General features: G+C 39.5%; 1 protein-coding gene across 1 annotated transcript in view; it reads right to left on the bottom strand.

Moving 5' to 3' along the window:
- CBLB (Cbl proto-oncogene B) overlaps window positions 1-13,975 on the bottom strand; it is a 181,242-nt gene that overhangs the window by 61,606 nt on the left and 105,661 nt on the right. The window contains exons 6-8 of the mRNA XM_019557095.1: window positions 7,093-7,214; window positions 2,208-2,345; window positions 177-186 (exon numbers count right to left, since the gene is read on the bottom strand). Of these exons, the coding sequence (XP_019412640.1) occupies window positions 177-186; window positions 2,208-2,345; window positions 7,093-7,214 (270 nt within the window). The remainder of the gene's footprint in view (window positions 1-176; window positions 187-2,207; window positions 2,346-7,092; window positions 7,215-13,975) is intronic.

Genomic DNA, 13,975 nt, shown 5'->3' with positions numbered 1-13,975 from the left:
ATAATGAGGTATACATTGTTACTGATCATTAGTCAACTCAGAAATGTTGTAAAATGGCAGTTGGTCAAACAATTAAATTATACTAAGTTATCCGTAACACTTATTTCTGGATATGCAGGGGGGTTTGTACACAGCCTCACAGACTTTAATACCACCTGCATGCTTGAGTGACTCACTGTGATGTAGCTAAGAATTGAGCAAAATGGAGAATTCAGCAGATCTAATAGCAGAAAAGAATACTGTATTACTATTTTGTGTGTGTCTACATAAAAAGGAAGCTGCATTTAGAATCTAGGACAAGGGCTTGAACTTTAAACATAGAATAGATAGGACTTATTAAGCTACTAAACTATTTGGGTGAAGAAAAACCACCCATGATATTATGGAAAGACAAGCTGCATCTCTATAGTTTGTTCAGATGCATTTTCCACCCAAGTCAAGAATCTAATTTTTTTTTGTAAGTGACTCTCCTTTTCAGGTACAATGTGAAGTAGATTAAAAAGAAAACTGAAGTATCTTTTTAAGATGAGTTAATTTGATTTGGGATCGTTAGTATTAATCCATTTTAAGACTTATTGTGTAGTTACTTGATGGTGTCATTAAAGAACAAAATTTAGGCTGTGTGCACCAAAACTGTATTGCCATACAATAATGTAGGGATGTCAAACTTGCTCTAGGCCAAACCATGGGGCTCTTTGTGGGCCAGAAACGGCCCTGGCATGGGGTAGTGGCATCAGGGCTGGTGGGGCAAGCAGCCACTCGCTGTGGCAACAGCCATGAGCTAAGCAATAAGCGTGCAGGCCGTGCATCCAACTTCCCTAGTCTGCCAAACCACATGGAGCAGCTCTGTGGACCAGATCTGGCCCGCTATCTGTATGTTTAACATCTGCCATAATGCATCTCATGTACTTAACATTGACCTGAAGTCTAACATTTGAATTTCAGATACACAGCTATATTCCTCTAACATATATTTCAATAAACCTGATGAGGGTAGTCTCAATTTCAACTCCACTTTACTATAGTTCTTGTTTAGGAATATTATAACAGAAAGTGCAATATGTATGCTCACTCTCACAGGGCAACAATCCTGACATGGTAGAGAGAAACTGCTACAAACTTCTAAAATTAACTTTAGAATACAGGGTTCTAGATCGTAGCTGTGTTGATCTAAGGACGTAGGAAGGCAAGGTTCTTTGGGTGAATCTGATACCTATTATTAGACCAACTTAAATCATTGGAACGAAAATTTAAGCAAGCTTTTGAGTTTAAAAACCCTTTGTCAAGCTGAGGAGGTATCCACAGTTGGTGTGCGCTCTTCCTGAATGGAATGAAAACTGAAGAAGCCAGAGGCTGGGCTGGTATGTATGCAAGATAGGCAGTCAGTGAAGATGTAAACTGAGGAGTCAGTGGGTGAGAGACAGGCTGGGTAGGAAGAGCAGATACTGCCTCAGTCTGACAAAGGGTTTTTAAAACCAAAGGCTTTCTTAAAAATGTTCCCCAACTATTTAAGTTGGTCTAATAAAAGGCATCAGATTCACCCAGAGAACCTTGTCTGCCTTTTTAGAATATGATTTTTGATTTAAAGTAGAAATCTTTTACTAAACTTCCTAAAATGAACCCAAAACTGTTAAACACTCACTAAAAGTAGCAAAGTAACTCAATAAAAATGGCACTTGCCATTTAATATCAACGTACTTAGAAAAAAAAATGACAGCTTTGCACAAACAGCTTCATAAAAAGCAAGCTTCTAAAATGCTTTTTTCTTGAAAAACAGAGAAGTGTTTGTTTACACACACACACACACACACACACACATTTTGTAATAACTACTGAAAACCTGGGAAGGTTTTTTAGCTTACGAAACACACTGGCACAGAAGCAACTAGCAGAACTAATTGCTTGATCAGCTTAAGTGAACTTGTGACTTTTATATTAGACAAAATCTAAATGACAACTCCCCAGTCTCATTTCGTTGGAATTTATTTGCCATGAAATATGGTTAACTTTGGTTAACAGAATTATTTTGAAACAAGTGTTTTATAGATTAATTTAAGTGATGGTCATGAATTTCCAAATTAATTCAAATGCTATATCATATATTGCTTCTAACATTTTACAGCATATTCCGATGCTTCAAATTAGTAATTAGAGAAGCAATTAATCAATACTATATACTTAAAATGAAAGCATTCATCTATACTTACAATCCTTCCCGGCTGCCATCAATTAGAGCTTGAAATAAAGGCTTATTATGAGGTATAGTCTGCAAAATGTTCCCATCACCAGTTACATATCCAATGGCCCACTGTCCCAGTCGAGTGCAGCTCAGCCTGAAAATATAGCTAGAGGAAAATGGAATAAGAGCAAAGTCAATTCTAAGCACAATTTGGCAAAACATGTAAAGGGAAAAAGGATGGCCCAATGGTAAAGGCACTGAGTTAGGGCTCAGATCTGTACCATGTTCTCAGTTAACGTTATATACTTCTTTGGATAAATTACTCACTTTTGTGCTCAGTTCATCACATGCAAAATGGAAATAAATAATTGATTTTTTATCTCCATGTTTTGCCTATGTTGTCTGCTTAGGATCCAATCTTAAAAACTCACACATTCTTGAACAATATGAGTATTTCCACTGCATAAATGTGAGCATGTTCTTGAGTTGTTTTCAGAGCCCTGTTAGCTTCTCATAGCAACAATCAGTTATATATATTTTGTAGCATGACAACCCTGCATTAAGAAAGAGGAGGAGGGACAGGGGGAAGGGAGAGGACGCAATAACCCAGAGGTGGGCAAAATGTAGCCCGCGGGCCAGATGTGGCCCGCCAGGCCTTTCTATCAGGCCCACGAGGCCCCTAAAAAAATGTAGAAAATGAATATTTATCTGTCCCTGACTGCCTGTCATGCGGACCCTTGATGGCTTGCCAAAGCTCAGTAAGCAGCCCTCTGCCCGAAATAATTGCCCACCCCTGGCTTAGATGGTAGCGTTTTCCCATAATGATGATGGATAATGATGATGATAATAATAATAGTACTACTTAAAAAACAGATGTTGAAAATAATTTGATTAAGAAAAATCTTCCTAAAATCCAGAAAAAAAAAAGTCAGAAATAAAACAGTGTATAAAAAAGAAGAAAAAAATGTTTTCTACATTATCCAAAACATTAGTAACATCGGTTGTTGTTACTGCATTCCAATACATATAAACATCACTAAGTAGAGCTTTCTAATTATAACCTGCATTTTAGAGCCTCATGATATGTTACACCTCAGGAAAATGTATGTGCAGAAAAACTCAAAATTATGCAAAATTACTTTTTAAAACAAATTAAATTAAATTAAATTAAATATAATACTATTTGAACCTTCTTTAGAAATATATATAGGTACTTTGGTATGGCTGGAGTGAGTATGGGGGGTGTGTGCGTGTAGGGGGTATTTATGAAGGTGTGGATGGGGGTGTGGGTATGGGACTATGTGGGGTTCGGGGGGGTTGTGAAGGGGTGTGGTATGTGTGGGGTATGAAGGTAGGTGTGCTCCCCCCACATGGTGCGTAGCCTCCGCCACTGGTGGCTCAGCAGCAGCAGGCACTGGCTGCTTGTGGTCACAGCAGGCAGAGTTCCTGGCAGCACACACCTCTGAGTCTCGGGGCCTGCACATGCTGCCACAAAGTTAGTCTGGTCTACTCGTGCAACCCTTTGTACCAAACCAGGCTGGTTCTGTATCAGCTTATGAGGCTCATGGCACTACAGGCAGGAGGCGCACACCATCGAGCCAGGCAGGCTCTGTGGCTCCATGTGCAGCTTACCTCTGGTGTGGTGGAAGCCCCATGTGGAGGGATGGAGCTGACTGGCCCAGCCCAACGGAGTTAAAGTAACTCCACTGGGCTGGCAGCTGTGTGCTATCAGGCCAGAAGAGCTCAGTGCCTCAATGTGAAGCTGCACGTGAAAAAAGCATGAAACCACCTGGCCCGATGGCATGCGACTCCATGCCTCCATGTGTAGCTTCCTGCCTAGCCTGATGGTGTGTAGCTCCTGGTCCACATGCCATCAGAGCCAGCCAGCTCTCCATGTGGGGCTTTCAGCACTCTAGCAGGAAGATACACAGGGGGGCATGGAGCCGCTCACCATTGGGCAGGGAGGACTCCATGCCTCCACATGAGGTTTGCCACTGAAGTGCTTGAAACCCCATGTGGAGGCACTGAACCAACGCAGCCCATACCCTTTTACCAGATCTGCCTATCCCTGTGGGGTACGCTCATTTATTAAGGGTATGTTTCTGGGGTGCTGTAATTCTGTCAATGTACTACTTGCGTCATTTGTGTTTCTATATGGAGCTGTGTCTCTCCCTTCCGCAAGCTTTCACCCACAATGGAGCTACCTTGCAGGGTTTAGTTTCAATGGGGCTTGGTTTCTCCAGCTACTAAATCGAACACATACACCAGGGGCAGGCAATTATTTCAGGCAGAGGGCCGCTTACTGAGTTTTGGCAAGCCATCAAGGGCTGCATGACAGGCAGCAAGGGGCAGATAAATATTCATTTTCTAAATTTCTTAGGGGTCCCGCGAGCCAAATAGAATGGCCTGGTGGGCCACATCTGATCCGCGGGCCACATTGTGCCCGCCCCTGATCCAAGCTGGCTTGACAAAGGCACTTCAGGAAACAAAAAACTCAAACAGAATGTATACAGCCGAACACCCCTCTCTTCTCAAACAGAAAAAATGTATGAGAAAATAACCTGGAAACATTTTCTATTGGAACAATAGGGTGGGAGGTAGAACAATGATTTAATGAAAAATCCTTCTAAAAAGTAGCTTAACTGAAAAATCCCAACAAGCAGTAGTATTTTAAATAGTAGGCTTTAAAAAATAATTATCAGTTTTTGCTATTACACCAGGCTGCTATCTGCTTCATCTGGAACTAGCTGAAGTTCAGTCAGGTTGTAAGTGCCATGCACCTAAGCACTGCACAAGAAAATTGATAGGAAAAATATGGGAAAGAATACTGAAGCGCAATTATTTTTCTCTTACTGAAAATCACAGAACCTTCAGTATCAGATAACAGCTTAGTTTTTAAAACTTCATCCAGGAAACCCACCCATGTCAAAATTCCAAAAACACTCAGTTTTGTAGCATGAAATATCATTGCTTAATTAAGTCTAAGATGTACTTCCTTCCTGTGAAATCCTGGCTTCACTGAAATTAATGACAAAGCTCACACAGACTTCAGTGGGTTCAAGATTTTACTCTGTAAATAATTTGATCCTATTTATTTGAACAAAAGCATTGTAGTTTCCAGGGTTTCCTGCTGAACCGAGATCTCCTAGCACAATTTTACTATAACTCCAAAAACAGGATGACTTAAAAAAAAAAAAAAAAAAAAAAATCAAAATAAGCTACAGTGCACTACTCTCAAAAATCACCCTGATCTCTTTATTTAGATTTTGTTGCATGTTAATAGGATCGAGAACAGTATTGACATCCTGTTGACAAAGCAGGTCAGGTAACCTGAAACAAAACCAACATTATATCTTAAGAGCAGAAAGCCCTGTATTGATTTAATTTACGTTTCTCATGATATTTTTGCACTCTGTCACCACTTTCAAAAAAACGAGTTTAAGTTAGATTTAACTGTGCACCTGCAGTGTTAGGAATCTAAACATTAGTGCATAGACATGAGAAGCAGAAAATGAAACTGGCTAGAAAATAAATGAACAAGAATGAAACTGCCTAGACCTAATGAAGAGGAAAGAAAGTAGGACAGCATGAACTGTGGAAATTGGAGGCATAAATGGTAAAAGTTCAGTCTGAATTATTTAGTATGGATGGTAAGGTACACAGAGGTTATTTAAAAAACAGACATGAGTATGTCATAATTTTTAATCAAACAGCCTTCTTTTTGATACCCATAACCTCATGATACAAAGTCACAACCAATGAAGTTGGTACATGCATTAAACAACAGCAACATAAACTGCTCATTATAATATGCAAAAAAGTCTGATTAAAATGTTATTTTTTCCCTGTAATTGATGCCAACTAATCATATCTTGGGAAGCAAGTTTCTTTAAAGAAATCGCTTTTTATATAGCACTTTTTCAGCTAAGTGAAAATAAATAAATAAACAAATAAATAAATGGACAAAACACTAGTTAGTTCTTTTCTTTGTTCCCCTAGCTATTTGTAATTGGTTTGCTTTATTGATTTTATGAACTTGTACAAAATTCTTTGATTTCGCAATGCTATAGAGGAATGTTTTTAATTATGGAAATAATAGACCTTAGTCACAAAATTTGAATGCAGACATGAAAAACCCAGATGTCAGTGGTTTTGAATCTGGATGAGCATTTTTTAAATCTGAATGTTGTGCCTAAAACTACTTTTCAATGAATCTGAAAAGTTATTAAGGAGTTCTTTACAAATTAAAATCAGAAAATATGGAAAACACATTGTAATAGTAAGCCTAATTATTCAGAATTCTGTTAGTGTTTTCCTTCACTAGGTAAAAATCAAAATATCACACTGACTTAAGACACACAGGTACAGGACCAGTCAGAGGTCCAATTCCTGATTTTATTACAAGTCTCATCTGGCATTTTCTGGTTGGGTAGATCTCAGTACTCTATTTGCTCAAAAAAAGCCTCTTTCCTGCCCTAGTGAGTGCTGAAAAAAAGCGTGGTAGCTTGACTCAGAATTTTGGGGTGCTTTCAATTTGCATTCCTGTTTAGAAAAAACAGTTTGCTGTTGAATATATATCTATATACATGAATACACAAACTGATACACACATACATCAACGCATACATCAGTATATAAAAGAAATATAGTATAGTAATCTTGGTTTATACCTGAGAAAAGCAAAAACAACTTTCTGCTTGTATGTCTGTGTGCATATATATATATAAATGATATCTTAAAAACCCATCAGCTTGACTTTGACATGGAAAGGAAAGTTGTCAGCTAATTAAGTTACAAATTCATTCCCCCAGTACCACATAACTGGCATATGACCTAATAGTGTGGATGAAGTGAATTATTTAGTTTTAGAGGAATTAAGTTATTTTGGAAAGCAGTGATCAACAAAACCTTACCTCCCCGGTTTAGTGCTGTATTTCTGTAACCTTGCTTTGACTTCATCATAGGTTAGGAATGCCATATAACCAGGATGCGTCACAGCTAAAAAGTTCCAGTTCCTTAAGATTGAACCCCAAGGCTAAAAAAGAAAGCACAAATAATGAAATCATAAATCCAATCAATTATGAGTCTGTTCCACTAAAAAAAACCCTTACTCCTCACAAACACTGAAACTTTTCAAGTTAAAACATACATGTATGACAATATAGCTGTTTACAGTCTGCATTATGCAGACTTTCAAGTGTGCTTAACTTCCTACAGCATAAAGCTGTACTTCAATGGAACCATTCAAAGTATATCAAGATAAGCAATCATGTAAGACCAAGAGCAAAGAGATCCTGGATGACTTCACTGGGACTACCGATAGTATTAAGTGTACTGACTAAGGCTGTGAGACGCTTTGGTCACTAATTTGATTCAGAGGAGATTCAGCCTGATTCAGCAGCTGAATCTCCAAATTCAAATTGTATCAGGAGACCCATTAATCTCGTTGAATTGAATCGGAAGCTTCCAATTTGATTTGGAGAGATTCAATGATTTGGCCATAGACCCAGCTTTATGTTTTTTCTACGTACCTTGAGGTACCAGGCACGGCTTGTGAACGCTGAGATGGTGCAACAGATGGAGCACCCCATAGGAGTGCAGCTGGGTGGCAGGATGCCCCGCACGCTTGGCAGTGGAGCCAGAAATGGACCAGAAGTACCTTCAGTCCACTGCTAAGTGCATGGGGGACCCACCTGCGCTCCTGCGGGATGCTCCATCAGCCTCACCATCTCAGTGTTCACGAGCCATACCTAGTACCTCAAGCCACGTAGGAAAAAAAACAAAACAAAACAAAACATAAAAGCTGTGTCTATGGCTAAATCGCTGATTCTCCGAATCGCAATCGAATCTTCACTTTCAGATTCACCTGAATCAAAAATCGGGACAGTGATCTAAATCAGCGAATTGAATCACCATCCCCTGAATCGGGCTGAATCAGAATCTGAATCGAATACTGCCCGCTTTGCGCATCTCTAGTACTGACTGATAAGTGTTTGCAGAATCAAGCCCCAGTATAGCGTCAGAGCTGTCTCATGAAAAATGAAAGGTTAGTATAGATACAGCAAAGAAACATGGTATAACTTTACTTAGTTTTCCAGTCGCAATAACATGACATTTGCCACCACTGCGGTATTTACTCCACTTAGGTCTTCAATATGTGGTCTTCTCACTGTGCACCACTCTCGACTATTCAGAGAACAAGCTCATCAGAACACGAACTGTCTTCTCATTACATTATGCTTGTACAGTACCTAATACAATGAGGCCCCAAATTCTAGGAGGCCCTCAGTCATTACCATAATAAACCTAATAAACGACTAAATCTAGTAATGCAATGATTTGACTTGATACCCATGTTTTATTCCATACCTCTTGATCCTCTCACTTGCTATGCCAGCATAAATGTCCAGGAAATAAGATAGATAGTGACAGTATGGCTTGAGGGAAGAAATGATTCATCATGGCAACCACTGCTACAAACAGTTGGCAGTAAAATACACCTGACATGTCAGGCTGTTACCTCAATCAAAGCAAAAAAATCCTTTACCCTAAAATAATATATGGGTTAAGTATTTAGGGTAGCAGCATAAAAAAAACCCAACCAAAAAACAGTAAATACTCAACACTAACATTTGGAAATACAGAATATTGCCATTACATGGTTATAAAGAGAGAGAGAGGAGTTTGGGGATAGAGATATGAAATAAAACATATAGAACTTAAGCCTCTTGTGTCAGTACTCTTGTATCATGTGAGTTCCATTTACCTTAGGACATTTTTTGAAGACCAGTGAAATGGAGATAAAATGTGCTCATTCTGAAGGTTATATAATAAACTATTCTTCCAGACCCCTGTTCAAGATTCAGAACAAATCTTACAGGCAAAAGTCTAACTTCCAAATATTTAAACTAAAGAAAAATATTAACAAAACAAAAATATTTCTATGAAGAACTTTTCACACCAAACTATGGATATTTAACAAAGTGGTCTAAGACAGCTAGAGTGTTTTCATTTTATATGTGAAAGAATGTATCACATTTGCACAAACAGCCTGTGTCAGAGAAATGCATAATGTAAAAGAGGGATAAAAGGCATAGTTTTTCTGACTGAACATACCTCCCTATTTCTTCAGTCAGGGACAACAGAATAATATGTACTGATCTTGAGTGCCATCATGCTTAACCAAAAACAGAATGTTATTTGCATTAAATATGAGGAAGAAGAACTTCTTGCTTTTTACCAAGCCACTGCTCATCAAAATTAGTGCTTTTATTTGTAAAAAGTGTTCTGTTCATCTATGTTTATGGGGTATAGGGTGTAACTGTGCTGCTCTAAGGACACAGGCAGACAAGGTTCCTTGGGTAAAGCTGATCTTTTATTAGACCAACTCAAATAATTGGAAAAATTCTTTGCAAGCTTTCCAGCAACACATACCCTTCATCAGGCTGAGGAAGCATCTGCAGTTGGTCTGTTCTGTTCCCGAATGTTCATCTATGTGCTATTATACCACTAGTTTTAGTTTTAAACAAAACTGAATCATAGGTAAAAAAGGACTACAAAAAAATTCAGTACTGTAAAAGTATGTTTGATTGCCACGACACAAAACCTGTTGCAGCAAGTGATTTAAAAAGAAAATCACTCACTATTAGAATTTGTGCACACATTGTTTGGTTAGTCATATCTGGCAAATGGCTACATGGTACACATTCTCCACTAGTTGATGATCTCCCTGGTATAGTTGTGCCCAACATTAGAGCCCCACAGGCCACACGAATGACATGTGGGCAGTCCATAGGCTGGTTCCCACATACCCAGATCCATCCATACACTGGAGTGATCTAGCATGCAGGGCCATGTGATTTAGCCCAGATGTCTCCCCACGTTTGGAAATGTTGCAGCAGGAGAGTGGCTATTAATATTACCACGACTCCCTTGCCACCAATTTTCCAGAGCCTTGGGGAAACCAGTAGACTGGATGATACAAGTCTGCAGGCTCGATCTGGTTCACACCCCTAAGGTGGAACACTTTGTCCCACAAGATGAGTTTATTGCTGTATCAAAAAGAAAAAATTTGGCAATAAAAAAAGAATACTGATAAAGAAAATTTACTGGCATCACCTCTTGGATACATGCTCACAATAATATGGAAGTGGAAGTTACCACAGGGAAAAAGCATTTGCACATTTGTTTTTCCACGTAAATACCTTTTATACAAAAAGACTATGCAAAGATGGAGCTGTCTATAATGATTAGATGAAAGCCCTATGCTTTTAAAATATTAAAATTCAACTATTCCAACTACAGCTTTGGTCATAGAAAGCCTGCATTTATAGCAATGTTGATCCATGGAAGAAAACAGCAACTTCACTTATCAAAGGCTATTTAAAAACATATGCCACAGAAATACAGAAGTTAAACTGTATCTTAAAAATTTGGGGGAAGGAAGTGCTGCTACAATTGCTACAGTTTCTACACAGATATACACCAGCTGGTAATGTGCCTCTAAATCTAGTTAGCAAGATTTCTCGACTTGTTTTAAAGGGTTTCTCTTTAAATTAAAATGTTAATCCTAACCAGTCTCTACTTCTTACATAATCAGTCCTGCTAATCCTCTTCAGCACCTAGAATGGTACTGAAACATAGCAGCAATGCTCTGACAACATAGTAAATATGGAAATTAACAGAATCAGATATTTGATGATTTATGACTCGAGAACAATAAAACCAAGTTCCAACTGCCATCCTTAAGTCTGCAGTGTAGAGCAAGCTGTAAGACCCCACAGAGTTCAAACAAAATGCCTCTCAGATTACTGCCTGCCCTTTCTATTTTGTTTAATATAGAGATTAAAAGAGCAACAAGGCATGCTTGCTGCACAGGGGAAAAAAGAAGGGCTTCCCTAAAAGGAATAACCATACAGCTTTCCAAACCACATTCAGTTAATATTATTGTTAGATGGATTGTTCCTTTTTTGACTTTCTAGCAATCAACTACCAAACTGAGATTTGGGTCTTAAAAAAAAAAAAAAAAAAAATTATTAAAAAAAAAAACAGCCTAGGTCAGGGTTAGGCAATGTTTTCTGGCAGGGAACAGAATGACCCAGCTCAGGTCTGATGTCGGTGGACACTAGGACACTACCACTTCTCCCTGCTTCCTAGCTGTGGTGCAGATCAAACAGACTGCCCTTCCACCAAAGGCTTGGACACTCATGTGTGGCTACCCCCCCCCTCCACCAAAGCTCCAGGCGCTTGGCTGTTGCACTGTGCAGACAGAGCTACCCCTCTGCCAAATGCCACCAGACTGCAGGTGACAAGTTGCCAACCACTTGGCTAGACTATAGGGACACAAACCAGCTATCGTTAGTCAAACAAAGGCAAGGGTTTACAAGCATATCAGCTGCTCTATGATAACCACTCATGTATATACTCTTACCCACAGAGAATGAAAGCTGACTTGGGGGAAGCTTCTTACTGAAGGAGCAATAAACTAGAAGAGCTTTTATTTACCACAAGTAAGAGTGGCCAAAGGAGTAGCTGATGTGTTGTAAGTACCTCACTTATGGCACAGTAACTTCCACGCATGCCCATAGCCCCAGTTTCATTAAAATTTTCAAGAGAATTATCTGCTGAAAAGGAAAAAATTTTGGTTTACAAAAGAAGTTGACCCAAATCAGGTAACTCAGCTGTTTTGATTACATTTAGCCGTTAAGTGTTTTGTTAACTCAAACTCCATACAGAAATGAAATTCCTCAGAAGATGCATAACCATACAAATGACAGTTCTGAATAAAATGTTGACACAAACTGGCTGTGTGCCCTTTTAGTTCTTGCACATAAATAATGTTTAAGAAATGAATAAAATAAATGTTAGTCAATTTTTCATTTAGTTATCTCTATGAGAAAGTAATAAGGCTTCGCTTTGACATTCTACAACTTGGCGAGTTCACATTAAAAACACATAAGGCTTCAATTAAATCAAATTCAGAACTTAAAAAACTTTGACAGCGATATGACTTTTTCTAGAAGATAAAACAAGAAAAGATCAGAGACCCAACTCCTGCGCACAACATACAATAATCACCTCTACAACTCACCTTTGATTCAATTTTGTAAATGTCAGTAATTTCAGTAAAAACTAAAACTAAAATACCAAACATGTACATGATGATACATTCTGAGTGTGGGTGTTAGACAAAAAAACCAAAATAAATTTGGAATTACATTTTACCTTTTATAGTTTTATAGTTTCATAGTAGTTTGGGGTCAGAAGGGACCAGAACAGATCATCTAGTCTGACCCCCCCCCCGGCCACTGGCAGGACCACACGCCAGGATCACACGACCCCAGACAGGTGTTCATCCAATCTCTTTTTGAATTTACCCAAGGTAGGAGCAAGTACCACTTCCCTAGGAAGTTGGTTCCAGATCCTAGCCACCCTAACAACGAAATAGTGCCTCCTAATTTTTTAACCTGAACCTATTCTCCAGCAGCTTCTGGCCACTGTTCCTCGTCACCCCAGATGCTGCTGTGGCGAATAGGACCCTTCCTATTTGCTGCTGATCTCCCCTAATGAGTTTGTAGGCAGCCACCAAATCTCCGCTCAGCCTCTGCTTGCTGAGGCTGAACAGGTTCAGGTCCCTCAGCCTCTCCTCGTAGGGCCTGCCCTGCAGCTCTCCAACCAAGTGGGTGGCCCACCTGTGAACCCTCAAGACAGGCCACATCCTTTTTAAAGTGCAGTGCCCAGAACTGGATGCAGTACTCCAACTGTGGCCTGACCAACATTGTGTAGAGGGGGAGTAGCACCTCTCTGGACGAGCCTGAGATGCATCTTTGGATGCACGACAAGGTGCAGTTAGCTTTGCTGGCTGCAGTCTGGCACTGGTGGCACACGTTCATCTTGGAGTCAATAATGACTCCAAGATCCCTTTCCACCTCTGTGCTCACAAGGGGGGAGCTCCCCACCTTGTATGTATGCTGTGGATTCCTTCTCCCCAGGTGCAGCACCCTGCATTTATCTATATTGAACCCCATGCTGTTACCATCCGCCCACTTCTGCAGTCTGTCTAAATCTAATTGCAGCCTGTTTCTCCCTTCGAGTGTGCCTACCTCCCCACACATCTTGGCGACATCAGCAAACTTGGACAATGTGTTTTCCACCCCCTCGTCCAAGTCGCTGATGAAGATGTTGAACAGTGTAGGCCCCAGGAACGAGCCCTGGGGAACCCCACTATCCACACCCTGCCAGGTCGAGTACGACCCATCCACCACCATTCTGGGTGTGCCCCATCAGCCAATTTTTGACCCATCCAACTGTGTAGGCATCAGTGCTTTGAAAGGTATTGTCCTTAAATACCTTTCTGTACAATTGCCTTAAAAAGGTAATCGACCCATCAATACCTTTTAAGCAAATTTCTGATAACAAATTATGCAAACATTACATGTTGTCAATGTACATTTCAGAAAAAGGAAAAGATGGTTAATGCCCAAGTAAGTGACAAGATAATCATTTCTGGGAAATGATTTCTTATCCACCATGGAGAAACCAAAGCGAAGAATATTAAGAATCAACAAGAACAAATATAAATACAGCTCCAGAATTTAAATGGTGCCTCCATTTAGGTATTACAACATGGAATGGGCATGCTCTGATAAAAGGCATGTAGCCCAGGTACAAAAAAACTGCGCAACTCAAACTTCCACAATAACTCAGTAATTCTACTGCTACCAAGAAGCTGTAACCATCTCTTTCCATTTCTCCCAATGACCGAATTTTATTAAAAACTTCAAAAGTAAAAAAAAA

Source organism: Crocodylus porosus, unplaced genomic scaffold, assembly GCF_001723895.1.
Source record: "Crocodylus porosus isolate Cpor-Errol unplaced genomic scaffold, CroPor_comp1, whole genome shotgun sequence".
Taxonomy (NCBI): Eukaryota; Metazoa; Chordata; order Crocodylia; family Crocodylidae; genus Crocodylus; species Crocodylus porosus.
Note: the sequence above shows the minus strand (reverse complement) of the source record. Positions and strands in the feature narration are given on the sequence as shown.